Source organism: Mauremys mutica, chromosome 13 (genome assembly GCF_020497125.1).
Source record: "Mauremys mutica isolate MM-2020 ecotype Southern chromosome 13, ASM2049712v1, whole genome shotgun sequence".
In the NCBI taxonomy this organism is placed as follows: Eukaryota; Metazoa; Chordata; order Testudines; family Geoemydidae; genus Mauremys; species Mauremys mutica.
This window is the reverse complement of record NC_059084.1, coordinates 32,600,926-32,626,125: the sequence shown is the minus strand read 5'-3', so window position 1 is coordinate 32,626,125 and position 25,200 is coordinate 32,600,926. Positions and strand designations below refer to the sequence as shown.

The 25,200-nt window shown below is 43.0% G+C and overlaps 1 protein-coding gene across 4 annotated transcripts in view; it reads left to right on the top strand.

Moving 5' to 3' along the window:
- Window positions 1-25,200, top strand: part of LOC123348237 (ubiquinol-cytochrome-c reductase complex assembly factor 1) — a 97,803-nt gene that overhangs the window by 47,452 nt on the left and 25,151 nt on the right. For all 4 annotated transcript variants that reach the window (XM_044985723.1, XM_044985724.1, XM_044985722.1 and 1 more), the window contains one exon: window positions 1,650-1,758. In XM_044985723.1, the coding sequence (XP_044841658.1) occupies window positions 1,650-1,758 (109 nt within the window). The remainder of the gene's footprint in view (window positions 1-1,649; window positions 1,759-25,200) is intronic.

The window sequence follows — 25,200 nt, the reverse complement described above, 5'->3', positions numbered from 1 at the left end:
AGAGAAATATCTAAGCACTAGAGAAACAGATCTAAGCACCATTTTAATCTCCTAACCTATCACTTTGCATTCACACATGAAAGTGCTCCAAATGGTTTACAAGCACGCTACGAACCAAGCAGAGTAGAATATATTTTTTCAGGGCTAAATACTGGTTTAGCCTGAGCTGTTTTAGTGCCAGTTTTGATGCAGAGAAGCTGAAACAGTTCAACCTAGTTTTCCTGCTAATGTCCCACAGTGCACTTGGAACCTTGCAAAGTCTCCCAGAATGCGCTGGTCTGAAGAGTGGGTCATTGCAGCTGAAACAGTTTAGGGCAGTGCTAGAGTTTGTTCACAGCAAGCTGAGTTGTAAATCTGCCACATGCTGAGTTTCCATGGGTATGTGTGGATCCTGCTGCTGTGAACTAAAAGTTTTCTAGTGCACTTTAATCTACTCCCATTTCAAAGCAAGGTAAATCAAAGCACACTAGAGAACTTTTTGTGCACTGTAGCAGGGTCCAGGTAGACACTTAGTGCACAGCAAATTACTGTGAGGTAGATTTACACCCCACATTGCCACAAACTAAGTGGCAATGTGGGGTATACAGAAGTCCTTAGGCTATGTCTACACTACGTACTATGAATCTCAGCTTGCATAGACATACCCATACTAGCTCTCATGTGAGCTAATGTGCTAAAAATAGTAGTATGGCTGTGGTAGCATGGACAATGGAAGCCATGGTAGCAGGAGCTAGCCGCCCTGAGTACATACCCTCCTGAACCCTGTGGGCATGTACTCGGGGCAGCCAGTCCATTCCGCTGCTGCCCATGCTACCACAGCTACCCTATTTGTAGTGTTCTAGCTCAGATGAAAGCTATCATGAGTATGTCTACACAAGCTGGGAATCACACCGCTAGCTCGTAGTATAAACATAGCCTTAGTGTGGACATGGGTCAAACCTGCAGTGATTCTTAAACTGATACAGCAATGAGTAATGAGGACACAGAGGCTGTTCAGTACAGTCAATTTAATTACAACAGGTTCAGTTCCCTGAAGGCGACCTGGCCCTGCTCCAAGGACCTTCACATTCTTAAGGAATTGTTGAGAAATGAGCTTGGACAGACTCCAGTGCCGCCTTCTGTAGCTGGACTGGCTCTGCAAGGCTTACAGGAATAAAAAGCAATACAAACATACTGTCACCAAGGCTTTATCTACATTTGGGAAATTTTCCCCAAAATTCAATCTGGTTTTAAAACTGATTGGAACTGCACTGGCTCCAGAAGGCAGAGCCATTTTTATAACCTGCTTTCTGAGGGTTTCACTAATTTGAAGAATAATTACACCTATGGTAGCCTTGTCTATGCTGCAGCTCCAGCCATTTTTTAAACAGTTTAAATATTCAGGTAGATTTCCCCACTGTAGACTAGTCTGAAATCCAGCAGATCTGACTTTAAATACACAGAAGGAAAGTTTGTGAAAGTAAAAATGTGCCATTTTTATAGAGGAACTTTTCTAAGCAGAGCAGAATATTATTTATACTTATAGCACTTTCCATGCTGCAGTGAGATTTGCAAGGAATTTAAAATAAAAATAGCTTTTTTTACTCTTCTAAGATCTGAAGAAGCAGTTGTAAATCAAACCAACTTCTCTGGTGCTTGTTCTCTTGCAGGATGTGTCTGGTACGAATGAAACAGGAGGGTCGAGCTGGAAAATACATGTGTCGCTATATAGTTCATTCTATGTGGGAAGACGTTGAACAGCGTGGTAAGGTGATGGGGGTAAGTCATCTTTGTCTGGTGTTGACTTTCTTGATTATTTTGATGACACAAACCATTTAATGTTTTGTGACCTGGCACATATTAGAACAGTGGCTGTGGGATTAAGGTGGAGCAAGACTTGGTCTGACTGGTTTTAGCTGGGATTTCAGTATTCCATGTACCCAGGACAGTGGATGGGAGCAGGGAGAGAGGACAGAGTTTCTATATAATGCTATATAACTAACCGCAAGTACAATCTACAGTTTGGATTCTCTGCATACTGGTCCTGATCTCAGAAGGGAGCTTATAAAGGAACAAGAGCTTCAAGGGCAGTTCAATCACAAGTTAAGGGTTTAATGCAGGAAGCACTGAGTGACCTGTACTCTGCAGAAGGTCACCCAAGGTAATCACAATGGTCCCTTCTGGCCTTAAAGTCTTTGAATCAGAGTGTGCCACTCCATACCAGCATTGGCCTGGGGCCTCAGAGAGTGCAGTGCATGGGGCAGCAGCACTAGGAGATGACCTTCACAAACCTTGAAGTATAGTGACCTCTGCAGGGCTGATGGAAATGAATGTCCTCATCTTCACAGGACTCCAGTACTTCTGCAGGCAACGGTTGGATGGGGAGGCAATGCCTATTGTGACTTGTATTGGGAAATGAGGAAACTGTGGTTATGCTATTGCAGGAAAAAATGAGATTGTTCAGGATTAAAGTAAATAGAACAGATAGAAAACCTAGAAGAGTTAATATACCAGTTGGCCTATATGGCCCCAGTTACTAAAGAAACGAGTATAAGGCAGGGTCAGCTAGGGAGCTGGGTCAAGTAACATTCAAAAGAGGGAATATTAACCATAGGTTAGAATTAATCTTGTCTCCTCCCCCGCACTCCCTTTTGTTTCTAAATTGCACTAATTGTATTGTGAGCTCTCTTCTGTATGTGCAATGGGTCCACAACACTTGAAGGTACTGCTAATGATATTGGTTGCTTCAGTATGCAAGGGAGTGTTTCTCTATTAGGTGTACACTCTTCTCTTTTCATTGCTCAGAGAGTCCTAGGAAGTATTGATTCTGGGAGATTTCAGTTGCTCCCTCAGTGACAACTGGTTTTTTTTGTTTTTTGTTTTGTTTTTTGTTTTTTAAAGTTGCCTGAAACTTTCTGAGAACTCTGCTGTCCAGGTGCTTTACCCAGTTAGTTACAGAAAGTGCACACAAGGCAGCCCCTTGTTGGATCTAGTCTTTGGAATAGATCTGAATTTAGGAGTCTCTCTGTCTCCTGTAAATCAGGCTATCCCCATTGCCTTCAAAACTCCCCTTGAAGACTTAAAAAGAATCTTCAGAAATCAGTCTTGTCTAATCAGGGACCGCACACACTAAAAGGTATTCAGCATGGTTGTGTGGTTACTGCATAATGTCAGTACCAACCAGAGTTAAAGTTGTGTGTGTGACCTAACTGTATGTTTCCATACCTTAGCATGTTTAGATTTCTTTTAAGTTTAACCTTAATTCTGAATTTCCTAGGTTTATATCGCTTGGTTTGCGATAATGACAGCATCCCTATAATGTACTTTCCCCTAAGTTATTTAAATGTGTTCTCAGCTGTAACTCCATTTTAACAGAGCTTTTGTCTGGGAACAGCAAATATTTAAAGACAGAGGTTGTATGTATCTACAAGCTTGATCCCACAGACTGCTCCTTTAAGAACATAAGAAGGGCCATACTGGGTCAGACCAAAGGTCCATCTAGCCCAGTATCTTGTCTTCCGACAGTGGCCAATGCCAGGTGCCCCAGAGGGAATGAACAGAACAAGTAACCATCAAGTAATCCATCCCCTGTCACCCATTCCCAGCTTCTGGCAAACAGAGGCTAGGGATACCATTCCTGTTCATCCTAGCTAATAGCCATTGATAGACCTATCCTCCATGAACGTATCTAGTTCTTTTTAGAACCTTGTTATAGTCTTGGCCTCCACAACATCTTCTTGCAAGGAGTTCCACAGGTTGACTGTGTTGTGTGAAAAAATGCTTTTTTGTTTGTTTTAAATCCACTGCCTATTAATTTATTTGGTGACCCCTAGTTCTTGTATTATTAGGAGGAGTAAATAATACTTCCTTATTTACTTTCTCCACACCAGTCATGATTTTATAGACCTCCGTCATATCCCCCTTTAGTCGTCTCTTTTCCAAGCTGAAAAGTCCCAGTCTTATTAACGTCTCCTCATATGGCAGCCGTTCCATACCCCAAATAATTTTTGTTGCCCTTTTCTGAACCTTTTCCAATTCCAATATATCTTTTTTTGAGATGGGGCAACCATATCTGCATGCAGTATTCAACATGTGGGCATACCATGGATTTATGTAGGAGCAATATGATATTTTCTGTCTAATTATCTATCCCTTTTTTAATAATTCCCAACATTCTATTCGCTTTTTTGACTGTCACTTTACATTGAGTGGATGGTTTCAGAAAATTATCAACAATGACTCCAAGACCTCTTTCTTGAGTGGTAATAGCTAATTTAGACCCCATCATTTTATATGTATAGTTGGGATTAGGTTTTCCAATGTGCATTACTTTGCATTTATCAACATTGAATTTCATCTGCCATTTTGTTACCCAGTCACCCAGTTTGGAGAGATCCTTTTGTAGCTCTTTGCAGTCTGCTTTGGACTTTATATTGAGTAGTTTTGTATCATCTGCAAATTTTGCCACCTCACTCTTTACCCATTTTTTACAGATTATTTATGAATATGTTGAATAGGACTGGGCCCAGTACAGACCCCTGGAGGACACCACTATTTACCTCTCTCCATTCTGAAAACTGACCATTTATTCCTACCCTTTGTTTCCTATCTTTTAACCAGTTACCAATCCATGAGAAGATCTTCCCTCTTATCCCACAACAGCTTACTTTGCTTAAGAGCCTTTGGTGAGGGACCTTGTCAAAGGCTTTTGGAAAATCTAAGTACACTGTATCCACTGGATCCCCCTTAGAATCATAGAATCATAGAATCTCAGGGTTGGAAGGGACCTCAGGAGGTCATCTAGTCCAACCCCCTGCTCAAAGCAGGACCAAACCCAACTAAATCATCCCAGCCAGGACTTTGTCAAGCCTGACCTTAAAAACCTCTAAGGAAGGAGATTCCACTACCTCCCTAGGTAACCCATTCCAGTTCTTCACCACCCTACTAGTGAAAAAGTTTTTCCTAATGTCCAACCTAAACCTCCCCCTCTGCAACTTGAGACCATTACTCCTTGTTCTGTCATCTTCTACCACTGAGAACAGTCTAGATCCATCCTCTTTGGAACCCCCTTTCAGGTAGTTGAAAGCAGCTATCAAATCCCCCCTCATTCTTCTCTTCTGCAGACTAAACAATCCCAGTTCCCTCAGCCTCTCCTCATAAGTCATGTGCTCCAGCCCCCTAATCATTTTTGTTGCCCTCCGCTGGACTCTCTCCAATTTATCCACATCCTTCTTGTAGTGTGGGGCCCAAAACTGGACACAGTACTCCAAATGAGGCCTCACCAGTGCTGAGTAGAGGGGAATGATCACATCCCTCGATCTGCTGGAAATGCCCCTACTTATACAACCCAAAATGCCATTAGCCTTCTTGGCAACAAGGGCACACTGTTGACTCATATTCAGCTCTTCGTCCACCGTAACCCCTAGGTCATTTCTGCAGAACTGCTGCCCAGCCATTCGGTCCCTAGTCTGTAACAGTGCATGGGATTCTTCCGTCCTAAGTGCAGGACTCTGCACTTGTCCTTGTTGAACCTCATCATATTTCTTTTGGCCCAATCCTCTAATTTGTCTAGGTCCCTCTGTATCCTATCCCTACCCTGCAACGTATCAACCACTCCTCCCAGTTTAGTGTCATCTGCAAACTTGCTAAGGGTGCAGTCCACACCATCCTCCAGATCGTTAATGAAGATATTGAATAAAACCGGCCCCAGCACCGACCCTTGGGGCACTCCACTTGATACCGGCTGCCAACTAGACATGGAACCGTTGAGCCCGAACATCTAGCCAGTTTTCTATCCACCTTACCGTCCATTCATCCAGCCCATACTTCTTTAACTTGCTGGCAAGAATACTGTGGGAGACTGTATCAAAAGTTTTGCTAAAGTCCAGAAATAGCACATCCACTGCTTTCCCCTCATCCACAGAGCCAGTTCTCTCATCATAGAAGGCAATTAGGTTAGTCAGGCATGACTTGCCCTTGGTGAATCCATGCTGACTGTTCCTGATCACTTTCCCCTCCTTTAAGTGGTTCAGAATTGATTCCTTGAGGACCTGTTCCATGATTTTTCCAGGGACTGAGGTGAGACTGACTGGCCTGTAGATCCCTGGATCTTCCTTCTTCCCTTTTTTAAAGATGGGCACTACATTAGCTTTTTTCCAGTCGTCCGGGATCTCCCCCGATCGCCATGATTTTTCAAAGATAATGGCCAATGGCTCTGCAATCTCATCGGCCAACTCCTTTAGCACCCTCGGATGCAGCGCATCTGGCCCCATGGACTTGTGCTCATCCAGCTTTCCTAAATAGTCCCGAACTACTTCTTTCTCCACAGAGAGCTGGTCACCTCCTCCCCATACCGTGCTGCAGAGTGCAGCTGTCTGGGAGCTGACCTTGTCTGTGAAGACAGAGGCAAAAAAAGCATTGAGTACACTAGCTTTCTCCACATCCTCCGTCACTAGGTTCCCTCCCTCATTCAGCAAGGGGCCCACACTTTCCTTGACTGTCTTCTTGTTGCTAACATACCTAAAGAAACCCTTCTTGTTACTCCTAACATCTCCGGCTAGCTGCAACTCCAAGTGTGATTTGGCCTTCCTAATTTCACACCTGCATGCCTGAGCAATACTTTTATACTCCTCCCTGGTTATTTGTCCAATCTTCCACTTCTTGTAAGCTGTTTTTTTGTGTTTAAGACGAGCAAGGATTTCACTGTTAAGCCAAACTGGTCGCCTGCCATATTTACTTTTCTTCCTACATATCGGGATGGTTTGTTCCTGCAACCTCAATAAGGTTTCTTTAAAATACAGCCAGCTTTCCTCGACTCCTTTCCCCGTCATGTTATTCTCCCTGGGGACCTTGCCCATCAGTTCCCTGAGGGAGTCAAAGTCTCCTTGTCCACATGCTTGTTGACTCCCCCTCAAAGAATTGTAGTAGATTTCCCTTTACAAAAAGCATGTTGACTCTTCCCCCAACAAATTACGTTTGTTTACGTGTCTGACAATTTTGTTCTTTAGCAGGCTTCTGATGTACTTAACATTTTTTTGCTATTACTTTTTGAATCTTTGGTTAGATGTTATTCAAATTCCTTTTTGGCCTTCCTAATTATATTTTTACACTTCATTTGCCAGAGTTTATGCTCCTTTCTATTTTTCTCACTAGGATTTAACTTCCACTTTTTAAAGGATGCCTTTTTGCCTCTCAGTGCTTCTTTAACTTTGTTGTTTAGCCACAGTGGCACTTTTTTGGTTCTTTTAATATGTTTTTTAATTTGGGGTATACATTTAAGTTGAGCCTCTATTATGGTGTCTTTTAAAAGTTTCCATACAGCTTGCAGGGATTTTACTTTTTGTGCTGTACCTTTTAATTTCAGTGAGTATTGTTTGTTGGACATGTGGTGAAATATAGATGTTTCCAAGATCTTAGGATTTCTTTTGCTCCTTTTCATTGCTTCATTTGGGCATGTAACTCATCTTAGATGATCTTGTCAATTTATCCCCTCCTCTCTGCCTGTGTTGCCAGCCTAATACACTGTTTTACCCCTAGTCCCACAGTTGACTATGTGATTTCTTACGTCACCTGCTAAACATGGACCTCCACCTCTGTGCTGATCTTTCCCTTAGGACTCAGTTCTGCTGCAACACCTACAAGAAATTAGCTAAACAATGGCTAGAAGAGGGGCAGCTGGGACAGTCCTTAGTACTTTGTCCACTGCTACACACACACGTACGTATAATTGTGCTCAAGGCTTCATTGCAGTGAGCTTTGTGGAATGGTCTGCCTTCTGCTTATCACCCAGGCACTACGTTCAATCAGCTAGCTGATCCAAAATGGGCACCCAGATCTTGTCTCTCCAGTAGTCCAGTCCTTCTCTAATTAATCTACAGCCTGCCTTTGAGAGATAAGGCTATGGGTACATCTGCGGGTAGTGATTGAGCTATCGGGGATCAATTTATCTCACCTAGTGTAGATGCAATAAAATTGAACCCTGATTGCTCTGCCATCGACTCTAGAACTCCACCATGGCGAGAGGCAGAAGCAGAGTCTATTTGTGTAGCTGAAGTTGCGTATCTTAGGTCGACACCTCCCCCCCCACCCCCCCGCAGTGTAGGCCTAGCCTATGTCTACACTACAGCTTATGTTGGCATAACTCATGTTGCTCAGGGGTGTGAATAAACCACCCCCTGTGCCACATAAATTACACCAACCTAAGCGCTGGTGTGGACAGCAGTATGTCAGTGGGAGAGCTTCTCCCACCAACGTAGTTTCTGCCATTCATGGAGGTGGTTTTATTATGCCGACAGTAGAGCTCTCTCCTATTGGCATATGGCATCTTCACCAGATGTGCTGCAGCACCGCAGCTGCATCAGTACAGATGCACCACTGCAGTTCTGTACGTGTAGATATGCCCTTAGATGATAGTAGCAGATGCAGAGAGAAGAAGGGGACTTTAATGTTCCTCTGTGGCAGGCTCATTCTGCCGTTTTTGCCACATGGGTGAGAGGGCAGTGGGGGAAAGGGAGGAGCTCTTTCTCGTCTTGTCACACACCTCTTCAAAGGTTCTGTGGAGGAACTCTCTAAAGTAAGAATAGAGAGGTTCAGAGGATTTCTGTCCCCACTTACGATGGTGCATGTTCTGGTCTAAACCTTTACCTTGCTTCCCCAGGAGTTTGTAGTTTCTAACTTGGAGCCATTGCAACAGCTGAGAATAGTCAGAGCCCAGTGGTGTGAGAGAGTGATATAGAGCTGTTACACCAGCTCGGTGGCACCCAGGTAATTCTCCTCCACCAGCAGTGTTCTTCAATGGCCTAGTCTGCTGTTTTTATGACCCTTCATTCTGCCAGAGCAGGGTAAAGAGGCCATTGTTTTCCAGGTGGAATCTGAGGTTTTCTTCACCAGCCTCCATAAGGCAGTTCTTTCATTGGTGGTACTCACTGTGGGATTGGAAGTCAGAGTTGCCTCTTGGGGATCTTCATTAGTGGGTAGTCATTTTTAAAGTCTGGGAGCCATAGTTCACTCTCAATCTAATCAAGCCATCTGAACTAGGCAGGAAAAGAAATTTCACAGTAAATCTGAATTTGCGAGCAATATGATTTTTTTTCTCCTGGTCTCGTGGAAATAGCCATAGGGCCAATCAGTTCTTGTCTTCACAGACAACTCAGTAAATCTTGTACATAAACAAACATGGAAGCACCCAGAGTAAGACAGTGGCTCAAGTAGTAATACCCCCAAGATTGGCAGAACCACACCAGCTAACTGAGTTAGTGGTGGTCTGTCTCCGGGCAGACTGGCTCTGTCATCAGATCCTCCTTCTTAGAGAGGATTGGGTATGGGGATTGGGTATGGGGAAGTTCAAGGCAGTTTACTCAAAATGAGGGATTCCCTCAGTAGACTACTTTGCTACAACAGAGGAATCCAAGCTTCACAGGTTTTGTATCAGGTTCAGAGTTTTCCGGATTCTGGACTGGACATCGGATTTATTCTGTTGGGGAAGACCCAATATGCTTTCCTCCTACTAGCTCTCTAGGGACTAGCTCTGTTGATCATGGTATTTGAAACTTATGATGTTAACATTTGGGGAACATGGTTCCTGCTTGACATTTTTCAGATCATCTTGCATGGGGTCAAATTTATCTCAGTTATCTGGGTCTAATTACATCTGAAAGCATGGTTCATGAAAAATGTCCCTTAGATATTAGGGATTCTTAAATATGGACATTGGTCTGAACTCCCATAAGCCTGTTCTCTCTAATCCATACTCCCATCCTTAGAGCTTTTTCTCTAAAAGAAGCCCTTGCAGGGCATGCAAGGTTGGTCTTGTTCTGTTTCCCAAGTTCTGGAGTTCCTCCAGGAGGAAGTGGAGAATGAAGTCAGTCTTGAGAAACCACAAGGACCAAGTTTTGACCTTAGGAACTATTGGAGGAGATGCTGGAAATTCTTTTATTGGATTGCACTGCTTAATTCCAAGATGCTGTCCAGCCAAAGCAAATCTCCCAGTCAGGCCTGAGTCAATTGTCTTGTCCTAGACTGTTTAATCTGCTCTTTCTACCAGCTTTCTCTCTCTCCCTATTCGAGCTTCTAGCTTCTGATAGCTTTATCTGAGTGTCATTGGAAGCCACCAAAAATATATTTATCATGGCAGCTCTCCTCATTAAATATTCCTTTCTGATTTCTGAGTAGCTACTTCCAAAGTAAATTTCAGATTCTGGTCGTCTTATCCAGCCTTATTTCAGATAAAGGGAAGATCACAGCATGCTTTTAGGTCCCTGAAGTATCTCATGCACTGCTCCCAGAAGGTTAAGAAGTCCAGTTTGTCATGGTCTAGACATCTGAGAAGGCCTAGAGGGTCATCTTCTCACTGTCAAACAGATGGATTTATTCCTGTACTAAGGAGGCATAAATGGCGGGAGGGTCTCCACTACCTTTTGGGAATTAAAGCTCATTCCATGAGAGAATATGGTTTCCTGGGCCAAAAGAGAATCTGTATCTGTATGAAATTTGCTAGTCCACCTTTGTGCAGCCCTGAAGAGAAAAGGAAACTATTTCTGTCTTAAAAACTGGATTTCTGCAAGGGAATCCACCAGTCTGAACTTCCACTGGGTTGCATAAAGAGTTCAGTAATTTATAGCTGCTAAGAAAGTTTTTGTATGCAGTGTTGTTGTAGCTGTGTCAGTCCCAGGATATTAGAGAGACAAGGTGGATGAGGTAATGTCTTTTACTGGACCAACTTCTGTTAGTGAGAGAGACAACCTTTGAAGCTACATGGAGCTCTTCTTCAGGTCTGGGACATACTCAGAGGGTACTTAGACACCCGCATTAGACACCCGCAGCTGCCTGTGCCAGCTGACTCGGGCTAAGGGGCTGTTTAATTATGGTATAGACATGGGGCAGGGGCTGCAGCCTGAGTTTTGGGACCCTATCAGAGGCTCCAGATAGTTTAGCATAAGTAGTTAGTACATATTCTATGGGACAATTCAAGGTAAAGTGGGTCATTAACACCCCAGCAGTCATAGGACAAAAAGGGGGGGTTAGTGGGTTACAGATTGTTGTAATAAGCCAGGGTCTTTATTAAAACCATATCAAAGTTATAAATTTAAGCTCCCAGACTCATCTTTTGAAAGGATTATGCATGTTTCCTTTGAGGATGAGGACTGATAGGTCAGATATATAGTGATCGCTTTGTGAAAGGTGTTCACCCATAGGTGTATGGTATTGTTGTCTTTTATCATTTTCCTGTGGGAGTTCATTTGAGAATGTAGTGATTGTCTGGTTTCACCCACGTTGTTGTTGTGGCATTTAGTGCACTGGATGAGGTACAGCACATGTTGTGATAGGCATGAGTAGGACCCATGGATCTTGAAAAGTGTGTTGTGGGGGGTGTTGATCATACAGCAATCTGTAACCCACTAACCCCCCTTTTTGTCCTATGACTATAGGGTGTTAATGGGCCACTTCACCTTGAACAGTAAGAGCGGTAGGACAAGGGAACAGACTGCCTGGGGAGGTTGTGGAAGCTCCTTCACTGGAGGTTTTCAAAAGGAGGCTGGAGAGCATCTGTCTGGGATGGTTTAGACCAGGGATCGGCAACCTTTGGCACGCGGCCTGCCAGGGTAAGCACCCTGGCGGGCTGGGCCGGTTTGTTTACCTGCTGTGTCCGCAGGTTCGGCCGATCACGGCTCCCACTGGCCGTGGTTCAGCACTCCAGGCCAATGCGGGCGGCGGGAAGCAGCGTGATCCGAGGGATGTATTGGCTGCCGCTTCCCGCTGCCCCCATTGGCCTGGAGTGGCGAACCGCGGCCAGTGGGAGTCGTGATCGGCCGAACATGCGGACGCGGCAGGTAAACAAACCGTCTTGGCCTGCCGGGGTGCTTACTCTGGCAAGCCGTGTGCCAAAGGTTGCCGATCCCTGGTTTAGACCCAACAAATCCTGCATCTTGGCAGGGGATGAGACTAGTGATCCTTGCAGTCTCTTCTAGCCCGGTAGTTCTAATCGTCCCGTAGAGTATACTAAATATCTGTTCAATCTTGTATTTAGCTGTGACCATTCTCAGTAACATTCCCAGATCTGAAGAAGAGCTCTGTGTAGCTCAAAAAATTTTCTCTCTCACCAATAGAAGTTGGACCAGTAAAATATATTACCTAATATACCTTGTCTCTCTAAGGTAGGTTTTGGTTGGTTAGACAAGGCTGAGGAGAGCTGGGTACAAATTTCTGGAGTAGGTGATTGATGTAGCTACCTGACTGATAAGCAGAAAGCAGAGCAGTTCATTAATTTAATCTTGGACATTTTTAACTGTATTCTTCTGTTAAGAGGCTTTCGGGCATGTGCACTCATTAAAATATAAAAATCTTCCACTGATCAGGTTATTTTTAAAAGTCAGTTTGTCTAAGATCAGTAAGAGATAGGGTACATTTTGAGAGAGGGACATTCAGGAGTCCAATCCCCTTTCATGTATCTAACCTGTAGTTAATACAGCTGATGCAGAAAATGTACATTAAGTTTTATATTTCAGAACTGGCATCAATGTATTTAGAATTTGCCGTCTGTTCTTAAAAATGCTGGATCATTGCTGTTAAATTAATACGTGTTGCATTTTTACTACTAATTTATATCAGCTCCAACTCCAGTTTGACTTTGTATTATTTCATAAACTGATAGTTAAATCTCTGAGATCTGAATCTCAGCTGCAAAGTTTTGGGACCCTGGAGCCTGGGCTCCTTCAGCACTCCAGAGTGTCAGCAAGAGTCAGGAATCAAAACATGACACAGCTGTAAAAACAGACAGAGAGCTTTTGGCCTCAGCAATTCTACTGGTGCAGGCAAATTTCAGATATAAATTTTACTCCGCTGCTGCTAGTACTAATGAAGTCAGTTTCTTTTGGTGGGTTTGCAGCCAGGTGTGTCCAGTTCTGTGGCTAACCAGTGCTCTTTACTTAATTTTTCCACTTGTGACATTTCTACCAAACTTAAAAAACAAACATAAAAATTGGCTTGATGCAATGGCTCAAAGTGTTAATAGTAACATTAGGCTGGGTAAAAGGCTTCCTTACGATCCTGCTCTGCCAGACATCTCCATCTTGTGGCTTACAATGAGCAAGTTTAAATTATCCAAACTGGCAGCTGCTTAATCAGTTTGTAACGGGGAGCCAGAGTCAGTACTAGAAATTGCAGCTCTCTTTCTTTCTATCAGAGGACCTTGGCAACAAAGATATTAGATTAGCTTCCATATCATGTTTTGGTAAAAAGCAAGACTGTGGTGTCTTGAGTGTATTCTCATACTCCTGAATCAGGGTGCAGTGGAGTTGATTGTTAGGACTCCATACCATGGAACTTAGAGAAGGGGAGATGTCAGAAAATTCCTGCTCCTTATTCTTAGATCTTCCCTGGTAACATCAAGATTCACTATCATTACTCCACATAAATTGTACTCTATCTAAACACATGCGTCAGGGACTGATTTGAAATAAACATTCCGAATTCAAATACGTTTCTTTTTAACAAGGGTGTTTCTGGTATGATGCAGGGATACTATATGTCTGAAATGTACAAGATTTGCTTGTTCGGTACAAAAACCTGATTTGTATCAGTGCATGTTTTAAAAGTTGTAAGAGATGATAGGAACAGGATGGGACTGTCCAGCCCAACATGGCAACCCTGTCTAATTTATCTTAATCCCACCTTCTTGCTTTCCCACCAGACCACTCAAAACCCTACTTCTAGATGTCTTTTGAATTCGTTTATTGCCTCTGCCTTGCATAGCACAATACAGCCTTTGTTATGCTTTCAGCTAGAGCTGTTTATACACAGTGGCCCATATTTGCTCTCAGTTACACTGGTGTGAATATAAAGTAAGGCCATTAAAATCACTGGCGTTACTCCACATTTACATCAGTGTAACAGAGCAGAGTCTGGCTCAGAAACTTTGAGCATAGATTTCTGCCTTGTTCTGCCACTGTTAGGATCTGTTTTAAAAGGAAACAAATCAAGCCTTGTCCTACGTTAGCCACATTCTGACTACTGGAAACCAGTCTGGGATTCATTTTGGGATTATTCACGTCATATATTACGTTTTCTTACATTTGCCACAGTTCAGTTCCAAAAGAAGCTATTCCTCCTAGTGGAGGATAAAAGATGCATGAGGTTTTCCCAAGGAGTCAAGAAGCATGATCAGAATCAAGACAGGGAGAACAGGCAGCGTAGGAGTCAGGATGAGAAGTACATCATAGAAAACAAGTGTTTTATGGGAAGAGGGTGTGGATTGGGGCAGGAGGAAAGTGAGTGGCCCATGAATGGAAGTGCGTTGCATGGGAGGGAGTCTCATGTGAGATGAAGGAAGCTTACTGGGGAAGAGGACAGGAAGGTGGAGGTCTTGGGTGGATTGGGGTGGAAGGAACAGGAAAGTTAAGCTTTGTTCCAGACTCTTCATTTTAGTGAGGATGAAAAAGTCTGATAAAAATTCAGTTTTTTGAGTTAGAGGATCATTTTCAAATGCTTATTATATTTTGTGAAATGCTTGAATTTTCTAGGATATTTTAAAGGGAAAGCTCCACCACCACCCTCCGCCCCCAGGAGATTTATAACTACAGTATTTAAAAATCACCTTATGACAATTTTGCAGTGTCATTTTATTCAGACCCTTTAAAAAACATATTAAGGCAATCAGAGGTGTAACATTAATGTGTGTGATTCTTTGCTTTGAATAGTTTGGACAAATGCTTATTAAAAGTTGCAGCAACATGTTTTGTGTGACTCCTTTTTAAGGTTTAAATAGTAATGTTTTGAATGTCAAAAAAGAAACAAGGTGAAGAAGGGCTCTGTGTTGCTCGAAAGTTTGTCTCTTTCACCAACAGAAGTTGGTCCAATAAAAGATACTGCCTAGCCTATCTTGTCTCTCTTATATCCTGTGACCAACATAGCCACAATACCACTGCAACAAAGATGCATTAAGAATATTACAGACATAAGAGTTACAGTGGCACAATATTACTGATGACCTAAATTAGGATAATGGAGTGTTACAGTTCTTTTCCCATAGGAGTTATGACATGAGATGACTTCAGAAGATGCAAGTGTAACCCACACTAATATCATGGGGATAGACCACGTATAGAGGTTTGAGTGTGCTGCTGTTTCTGAGCTAATGGACCTAGTCCTCTAGTGTTTTTAGATACAAAGGTCCTGGATTCAGTCCCTACAAACCTGTACTGGGATTTGAACTACAGTGGGATGAGCTTCCTTGGCAAGGAGGAGTGTGTAACCCATGGTAATGAATTATGCCTTTTCTAATGGCTGGACCATTTGCAGCAATGACCTTAGTTGGGTTGTCAGGATCTAAAAGCATGAGTCTCTGCTGCTTGAGCTGAAGCACAAGGGCCACTCATTCATAGGCTTTAGCAGAATTATAAACATCCAGCCATTACACCATATTAGCATGGGTTATCCAATGTTTTCAGTAGAGGAGTAGGTTTCGGATGTTAGGCTCCCAAGATGTGCTGATGATTCAGGGGAAAGATGTCAGCAGGAATGTCATATTGGGGGACAAGGGAGTGTGAGAGAGAGGGAGGACTTTCAAAAGGATTAGGAGGGTGGCTCTTGCAGCACTATAGTTAAGACTGAGCAGAGCTTTGTGTTCAGAGCTGAATTTCCAAAGTACTCTAAAATCCACATGTATACTTGTATTGGCCCTCAAAATTGCTTACACCACTTGAAATCTTAGGGTAAAGTTAGTAGTGCAAGTGTAGGCTCATTTGGTCAATGGATTCCTGAGAGATATCCCTCCTAAAATCACCTCATTTTCAAATTTCCTAGTTCTTATCGTGTATTTTTGTCCATAGCAAGGGACTGTCCTGCGTTCATCCATATAGGCAAATTGTATTGAAAACAACTATGCTTCATCGGGTTCCAGGATAGATGGTAGATTGTGTGATACAAATTTGGGGTTATTTGGTCTAGGGATTTCTGAGATAAAGTCCCTCCCTCAGATGACCTGTTTTAATTTTCTGAGTGCTGTAGAATCAGGCACACAGCACTGAAACAGCCGGGTAGCTAAGAATGAAACTCTTTTGGTGCATATCATAGGTACATTGTGTTGAGACCAAAGGAGTGCTGTGATCATAGAAACTGTGCTCAGTCTCAGCTCACTGGCCTGCCCTTGAGCTTATCTAGTGTACTGGAGCTGGTATAAATTGTGCAGAGTGCTGGGTCCTGATAGGGGCAAGCAGTCTGGGGCTCTCCTTGGGACCTATAGCTGGTAGCTGAGAGGCTGTGAGAAGTGCTTAGGAAACCTCCCTACAGCACCCCCTTATTCCCATAACCCCTCCCCCCGGTAATGCCCCTCTCACTACCCTTTGTCAAAAAACGTGGGAAAATTCATATGTGAAACCCATTGTTACAGTGGAGTGAATGTTGCTGCCACTGCTCTGTGCTCCTTGAGCCCTTTGAGAATGCAAGAATTTAAATCCCAAAACTCAAATGTTTCCAAACTAGGAATTGCAGAGCTAAGGTGATACTTCCCACACAACACAGCCACACAACCATAACTCTGCCCCATGAGGATGGCAATAGGTACAGGATATAACAGCATGTACCCATCTGTAACCAAACCTGTCATTGTCAATGTGCTCAGCACAATTCCATATAGCAGTCCTACTCTTCCTGTCCAGTGGCCCCTTGCTTGTACTCTGTTCCTCCTTTACCAGGCTTTCTGTTATTGTGCCTGGCATCAATATCAGAACTCATGGTTATCAGAGGAGGCCTTCCAGACAATTACCAGTAAATTGAAGGTGTCAGCCCTCCAGCACAGCAATAAGCACACTCGTAATCAGCTGAAGTGAAAGTTCAATGCCCTTGCACTTCGCAATCACAAGGCATATTATAACCAAGTGGCGGATAATGTTGAAATCAGTTTAGCCAGGGGAGATTTAAAGCTGGCATTCAGCGTGATCTGCAACCTCAGCAGTCAAGAAGTAGTCGCAACGAACAGCATCCTGAATGGCAGCCAAGGCTGTCCATGTAAATTAGATGACAACATAGAATTGTAGGACTGGAAGGGACCTCAAGAGGTCATCTAGTCCAGTCCCCTGCACTCATGGCAAGACTAAGGGCAGGTCTACACTATGGGAGAAAATCGATATAAGATACGCAACTTCAGCTACGTGAATAACGTAGCTGAAGTCGAAGTATCTGATATCGAACTACTTACCGTCCTCACGGCGCGGGATCGACGTCCGCGGCGCCCCATGTCGACTCCGCTACCGCCGTTCGCGTTGGTGGAGTTACGGAGTCGACATGAGCGCGTTCGGGGATCAATATATCGCGTCTAGATGAGACGCGATATATCGATCCCCGAGAAATCGATTGCTACCCGCCGATACGATGGGTAGTGAAGACGTACCCTAAGTATTATCTAAACCATCCCTGACAGGTGTTTGTCTAACCTGCTCTCAAAAATCTCCAATGATGGAGATTCCACAACTTCCTCAGGGAATTTACTCCAGTGCTTAACCATCCTCTCATGCTGGGTAGAACATTATCACAGCACCCTGGACCACCCTCCAGCTGCTGCTTACTCAGAGCTGGACGATTTGGCAACCACTTTGGTTTTGGACCCAGACGCTTGTATTGACTCACCAACGTTGGATGAAGTGAAGTCCACCATCTGCAAATTGAAAAATGGACATGTAGCTGGTGGTGATGGCATCCCCTCAGAGCTGCTAAAATGTGCTATTGATCCTGTAGTGGAATCCCTTCTGGCCATCTTTCACCTGGCATGGAGAACTGCAACCTTGGCCACCACCTGGAAGGATGGTATTGTGATCTCATTTTATAAGGGCAAGGAACCATGCAGCGAATGTAAGAGCTACAGGCCAATCACCTTGTTATCCATGCCAGAGAAGGTGTTTGCACATATTCTGCTGGTGCATTTGGAGCCCCTGCTGCATCAGAAGCATCGCACCCAACAGTCAGACCTTACGAGGAACAGGTCCACATTAGACGCCATTCTGGCCCTCCGCTTCTTGTCGGAGATACAATGCAATTTCAAGAAACCCCTGTACATAGCATATGTTGATCTTAAGGCGGTGTTTGATGCCATTGACCAAGTCGCACTATGAATCCATTGACCAAGTTGCACTATGGAAGGCCTTAAAGGGCATAGATGTCTTTGCTGGATTTAATTAGCAAGCTGCATAATGGAACTATACTAATTAATCAGATGGCAGCACCTTTTAAATCAGTATCTGGTGTCAGGCAGGGCTGTATCTTGACTCCTGCACTCTTTTGTTGGGCAATGGATTTCATAATGCAACATTTCTTCAGGTTCATAGGCATTAAGATCGGTGATCTCTCTCTCTCTCTCTCAGACCTTAACTATCCTGATGACATTCTTCTAGTACAGAGACCCAACAGATTTTGTGAGGCACTCCAGCAAGTGGAGGAGGAGCCAGCGAAGGTTGGCCTCCATGTTTCTTGGTCAAAGACAAAGTTGCAAAATCTAGGATCAGGTCCACCCACGACCCAAATCTTGTTGAATAATGGAACTGTCGAAGCACTCTCCATTTTTTGCTATTTGGGTTCTATACTCACCAGTTCCTCCAACTATCACATGGACGTTCTCCACCAGATTGACATTGCAGCGTCTGCCATGGGTCATCTACAGTGAATATGGAATCAACATCATTTCAGCATGACAACTAAGTTCATGATCTATTTGAGTTGTATCCTCTCCATACTGCCGTACGGTTGTGAAACATGGACATTATGCCATTCAGACTGGGCAAAGCTGGAGGCTTTCCACACAAAGCTGGAGGCTTTCCACACAGAATGCCAATGTTGTATATTGGGCATAAATTGAAATGACTTAATTTGTAATGCAGACATTTACAATCACTCCAGCCTACTGATGACTGGGGCCATTGTCCGCAGGTGGCGTCCTACGCTTTTCGGACATGTCGCCAAAATGCTGCAAGACATTCTGGTGAATGCAGTTCTCCCGATGGCTTGTAACATCCAGGATAAAATTCCACCAACTGTGGAGGCAGCCCAGAGTCAGACCTCCTATTATGTGAGTGCATCAAGTCTGTTCCAATGTTCGACTCTTGGCCCATTAAGCCCTTGCAGCTGCACAGGAACAGACCAAATGGAGAATGATTACTAAGACTGACCATTCTGCTAAGCATTGAAGAAGAAGAAGATGATGATCAATATCAGGCTAACAGGCCTGTAGTTACCTCAGTCATTTTGAATATTGGCACAGCATTAGCTGTTCCAGTCTTCTGGAACTTCCTCATTATTCCATGATTTGTTTAATATCCACATCAAATATTACATAGTCCTTCCCTGAGTGCAGGGGACTAGATTAGATGACCTCTCGAGGTCCCTTCCAGTCCTACACTTCTGTGATTCTATCAAGGGGGCTTCTCAGTGAATTCTTTTAAAATTCTTGGGTGTTAACATCCTCCATAATTATTACTGGATTAAAAAATATTTTTTCACTGTAAGAAATGAGTACATTATCCAACTTCATTCAAATACAGAACAAAACTATGTATTGAACATTTCTGCCTCTTTCTGAATTATTACTGACAATTTTACCATCCTTATCTAATAATGAACCTATACGATTTCAAAGTTCTCTTTTTCCTGATACATTTTTAAACATCCTTCCTGTTGTCCTTTGGTTATAGAATTTTCATTGATATCTTTAGCTTCCCTTATCAATTGTCTGTATTTCCTAACTGATAATTTATAATCAATGTAATCAACTTCTCCCTTTTTGTGTGTGTTATACCGGTATATTGGTTCAAAGAAAAATTATTCCCATTTTCACTTCTCTTCCTAATCAGGATTGTTTTAACCAAGAAGCCTCCTTCTGTGATTGTGAAATTTTGGTTTTTGCACATCTAGTAAAATATTCTTAAACAATTCACAATTATTTTTCAAATTTTTAAGTTTAAATTTATTCTCCCAATCAATTTTGATCATATTTATTTTCAGGTTTTTGGTTATTGGAAATTTGAAAGCACTGTGTATGGGTGGTGTGTGCATATTACTCGTCAGGATTATATTCTGAATGTAATTAGGTTGTGATAACTTGTACCTAGGCAACCACTAATTTTTATTTCAGTGATCAGTCCGTCGTATCCATCAGAATAGGGTCTAATATAGAATTACCACATGTTGGTTGTAATATTTTGTATAATGGAAAGTTATCAACTGTAATTTTTATGAACTCCAAAGATGTTCTACTAGTGACAGCCTGAGTCCTATAGACTGTCCCCCAGATTGAAATCCCCCATGATAATTCAGATTTTCTTTCTACATCTTAAATGTTTAAGGAGCTGCTCATCCTGTTCCTTCTTCTGATTTGATGTCTATACCAGACCCCCAGCAGATCCATCTTATGATATATTGGTTAGAACATTAATCTGTAAGCATTCCAGCCCTAGTGCCTCTGAGTTGTCAGATCAATCAATGGTACTCAGTTTACCTGGGGTTGAATACAAAATCCACACAGAAACTTCAGCTTGTACAAAATGCAGCAGCTTGCCTTGCTAATAATAATTTGATAAGAGCACATCACACTGGTACTTCTAAACAATACTACTGGCTAAACTAAGGAATGGTTGAGAATAAAATCTTCTGAGCAAATTTAGCATGTTCCTTAAGATTTGCATGCAGTGGCAAAGCAGCACAGCAATCTGGTTCATAACTGGTTCACTGTATATTTAATTTGTTGCTTAATTTACTTAACTTTTGACTCCCCAATTAACAGTTTGTTGTGCACAGCCAATTATTTATGACCCTCCATTTCTTACTATGGCTCTCATCTCACCTATTCTATGCATTCTTTTCTTTCCTCCTCACACCCTCCCTCACTCCCTATCCTCCTCTCTGCTACCCTCCCTCTTGACAGCTCACACCAGCTTGACCTTCTCCCCTCTCCTACTCCTTTCATATCACCCACTACCTTTTACTCCTCCCTCTTCCCACATCCATATCTCACACTTTCCTCTGCTGATACCTCCATACCTCTGGTGATATCATCCCCAACACTGGTCCTCCCTCCCTCCCCTCTTCTTTTCCTGCACCTTTCTCCATCACTACTTTCATCCCAGTAATCTCTTTTAAATCTCACACTTGGCCCATCCTCTCCCTCCTTCTCGTCTCCTGCTCCTTCTGGATCACCTGCTCCATTTCCAAAAACATCCCCACCACCCCATGACTACTTCATGTCCCACTTCCTCCATTTCCTGGCCCTCAGGGTCTCTTCCTCTAGCACCAACTCTGCAGATGCTGTCTAATACAGCGGCCTCTTGTTCTGTCCTAGTCCCCATTCTAAATGAAAACCTAAAGAACAGGAGGGAATCACAGAATCATAGAAATGTAGGGCTGGAAGGGACCTTGAGAAGTCATCAAGTCCAGCCCCTGTGCTGAGGCAGGACCAGATAAACCTAAACCCATCCCTGACAAGTGTTTGTCCAACCTCCAATGATTGGGATTCCACTACCTCTCTTGGAAGCCTATTCCAGAGCTTAACTACCCTTTATAATTAGGTTTTCCTCATATCTAACCTAAATCTCCCTTGCTGCCAATTAAGTCCATTATTTCTTCTCCTATCTTCAGTGGGACACGGAAAACGATCGCCATCCTCTTTATAACAGCCCTTAACATATTTGAAGACTATTATCTGGTGTCCCCATAGTCATCTTTTCTCCAGACTAAACATGCCCAGTTTTTTTAACCTTTCCTCACAGATGAGGTTTTATCATTTTTATGGGTCTCTTATAGACTCTCTCCATTTTGTCCACATCTTTCTTAAACTGTCAGAATTGGACACAGTACTCCAGGTGAGGCCTTACCAGTGCTCAATAGAGTGGGCCAATTACCTCCCATGACTTACATATGACAATCCTGTTAATACACCCCAGAATATTAGCCCTTTTTTGCAACTGCATCACATTGATTCATATTCAATTTGTGATCCACTGTAGTCTCCAGATTCTTTTCAGCAGTACCGGCACATAGACAGTTTTTCCCTAATTTGTAGTTGTGCATTTGATTTTACCTTCCTAAGGGTAATACTTTGTGCTTGTCTTTATCAAATTTCACTTCGTTGATTTCAGATCAATTTTCTAATTTATCAAAGACATTTTTAATTCTAATCCTAATCCTGTTCTCCAAAGTGCTTGTAACCCCTCCCAGTTTGGTATTGTCTGCAGATTTTGTAATCGTACTCTCCACTCCATTGTCGAGTCATTAATGAAAATATTGAAGAGTACCAGACCCAGGACTGACCCCAGTGGAATCCCACTTGCTAGGTACTCCCAGTTTGACAGCAAACCATTGATAACTACTCTGAGTACAGTCTTCCAACCAGTTGTACACCCACTTTATAGTAATTTCATCTAGAACACATTTTCCTTGTTTGCTTATGAGATTGTCATGTGGGACTGTGTCAAAAGCCTTACTAAAACCAAGATATATCACATCTACGGCTTCCCCCATCCATTAGGCCAGTAACCCAGTCAAAGAAGAAAATTAGGTTGGTTTGGCCTGATTCATTCTTGACAAATCCATATTGGCTATTCCTTATAACCCTATTATCTGCTAAATGCTTACAAATTGATTGTTAAATAATTTGTTCCAGTATCTTTCCAGGTATCTAAGTTAGCTGACTGGTCTATAATTCTCAGGGTCCTCTTTTTTCCCCCTTTATAAAGACAGGTACTATGTTTGCCCTTCTCCAGTCTTCTGGAACCTCACCCATCCTCCATGAGTTCTTGAAGATAATTGCTAACAGTTCCAAGATTGCTTCAGGTAGTTCCTTAAGTACTCTAGGATGAATTTCATCAGACCCGACCAACATGACTACACCTCACTTATCTAAAATATTCTTTAACCTGGTCTTTCCCTATTTTGGTTTGCGTTCCTTCCCCTTTTTTGTTAATATTAATTGTGTTGAGTAGCTGGTCACCATTAACCTTTTTAGTGCAGGCTGAAGCAAAATAGGCATTAAACACCTTACCTAACCCATCAGTTATTGTCCAGTGTTTATATTGTCTCTTTTTTGCACTCCACATTTTCATCTCAATCCTTTTTACTCCTACTGTATTCAACAGTTTATTTACAGTCTTCCTCCGTTCCTCCTTTTTGTCTTTCTAATAGCACTTAGCATTGGCTAAACCCGGAGCCCCTCCTGCACCCCAAACCCCTCATCTCAGGCCCCACCCCAGAGCCCTGACCCCCTCCTGCACCCCAACCCCATGCCCCGGTCCTGAGCCACCTCCCGCACCCTGAACCTCTCATTCCCGGCCCCACCCCGCAGACCTCACCCCCGCACCCCAACCCTCTGCCCCAGCCCTGAGGCCCACCCCAAACCCCTCATCTCCAGCTCCATTTCTTCAACTGGGTCCCCAGAAAAAAAGTTTGAAAACCACTGGACTAGACCATCTTGCTATGCTTGGGCTAGAGGAAGAGAATGTTGTCCCTGTCCAGATTAATCTATGTCTTTTGGTCCTTTTCAGTAAACTGTTTGTAAAGAGACTTTAACCCTTTATATCCCTGATCATTTATTTAGGAGCCTTTGGAGTTTGCGTATTCACAACAGTACCAAGTCTGAATGAAATACAGGAGTTAGTTATATTGGAAACTTAAATATTTTCTACAACTATGTTAAATGCTGTCTTTGAAACAACCTGTTTGAACAAGCCATCCCCAGCATTCTGGAGCTCTTACTGTGCAGCTTTCTTCAGGGTTCACTTTCCTCCCTTGCCTTTTACTTGAGGGCAGAACTAGGGAAGAGAAATAATTTTTATTCACTTCAGAAAGGTTACAGTAATAAAGAAACTCTTGTTAACATCAGAGAACATGGCAGCCAGGAGTTTTCACAGTCTGGCATTGTTTATTTTACCAGCAATTTGGAACCTTCTGCACTCTTAAAATACTGGCAAGAAAATATTTAACTGTTAACTGTTCTGTGGCTTGCATATGTGTGATACTCTGGGGAGGAGAAGTTCTAAGGGAGATCAGGTTTTTCTCTGCCTATGAGTGAAACTGAAAAGTGCAAACTATCAGTGTACGGAAGCTGAAATCAGTGTGGTGATTCAGATGATGAAGTCTCAAGTCTGGCACAAATACAGAACTCATGGTAGGCTATGTGATGGGAGGCCCAATGGGTCACACACGGACAGGGCAGGCATGGTAGGATGTGTGCTGGGAGGTGCAGTGGGCCGAGTACGGATACAATAAATAGGTCATGGTGGCTGCAATGATGATTTTCAAAATTAGTGTTCTTAATGGCATAGAATTTGCCCAGGCCGGAGTCATCTGATAAAGGTCAAAGCAGCAGTAGAGGTCCCCATCATGAAGCAGGCACATGGATTACTCATTAATTTCCATGACATTTGGCAGTTTTTACCCCATTCTGGATTTGAATAAAGTAAACTCCCTTCTCTGGGAGTTGTACTGTTGGATGGAGATTGGGTGACTTCCTGTTCCTAACCAGTATTGCCTCATCTATCCAGTCCACCAGATATCTCTTTGATTCTAAATTCTGGGTAAGAACTGGTGATTGTTTCCTTTTGAATGGCTGTGGTGTCCTGCCATTTACCAATGCCGTGGCTCTAGCTACAGCTTCCTGAAGCGAGCATCTCCTTCATCCACCTTTATCTGGACAATTGGTTAGTATGAGCAAAGATGAATCAGTCCTGACAGTGAGGAAGGTGCCATTTTTTCTAGAAACTCATGAGTGGGTTATAAACTGTGCCAAAGGCAGCGTTTTCTTTCACTCAGATTAGTCTATCCTGGTCCAGTTTTGATGCTCAGGTCAGCAGTGTGATCTTTACTTCAGATCATCCTCTAGCCTATACCTGTCCCCGGTACAAATCAGAACAGGAAGAACTGTATAAAGAAGGAACCAGTCAATACCTGGAAAGATCAGCAAACAGCTAGTTAAAATTGAGCATACTAAGCAAACATCTAACTCATGGACATTGAGATAAAGTTGAAACAGAGAAGACCTCAGCCTCATGCGGATCAAAACAACATCAATGAATAGTCCCTCCACAATCATATTACCAATGTGTCACCCATTCTGGTCTGTCTGTCATAAACAGTTAGTTAAGGGTTAAGGTTTTTTTCTACCTGTAAAGGGTTAACAAGCAGTACCTGTGAACACCTGACCAGAGGACCAATCAGGGACAAGATATTTTCAAATCCCTGTGGAGGGAAGTT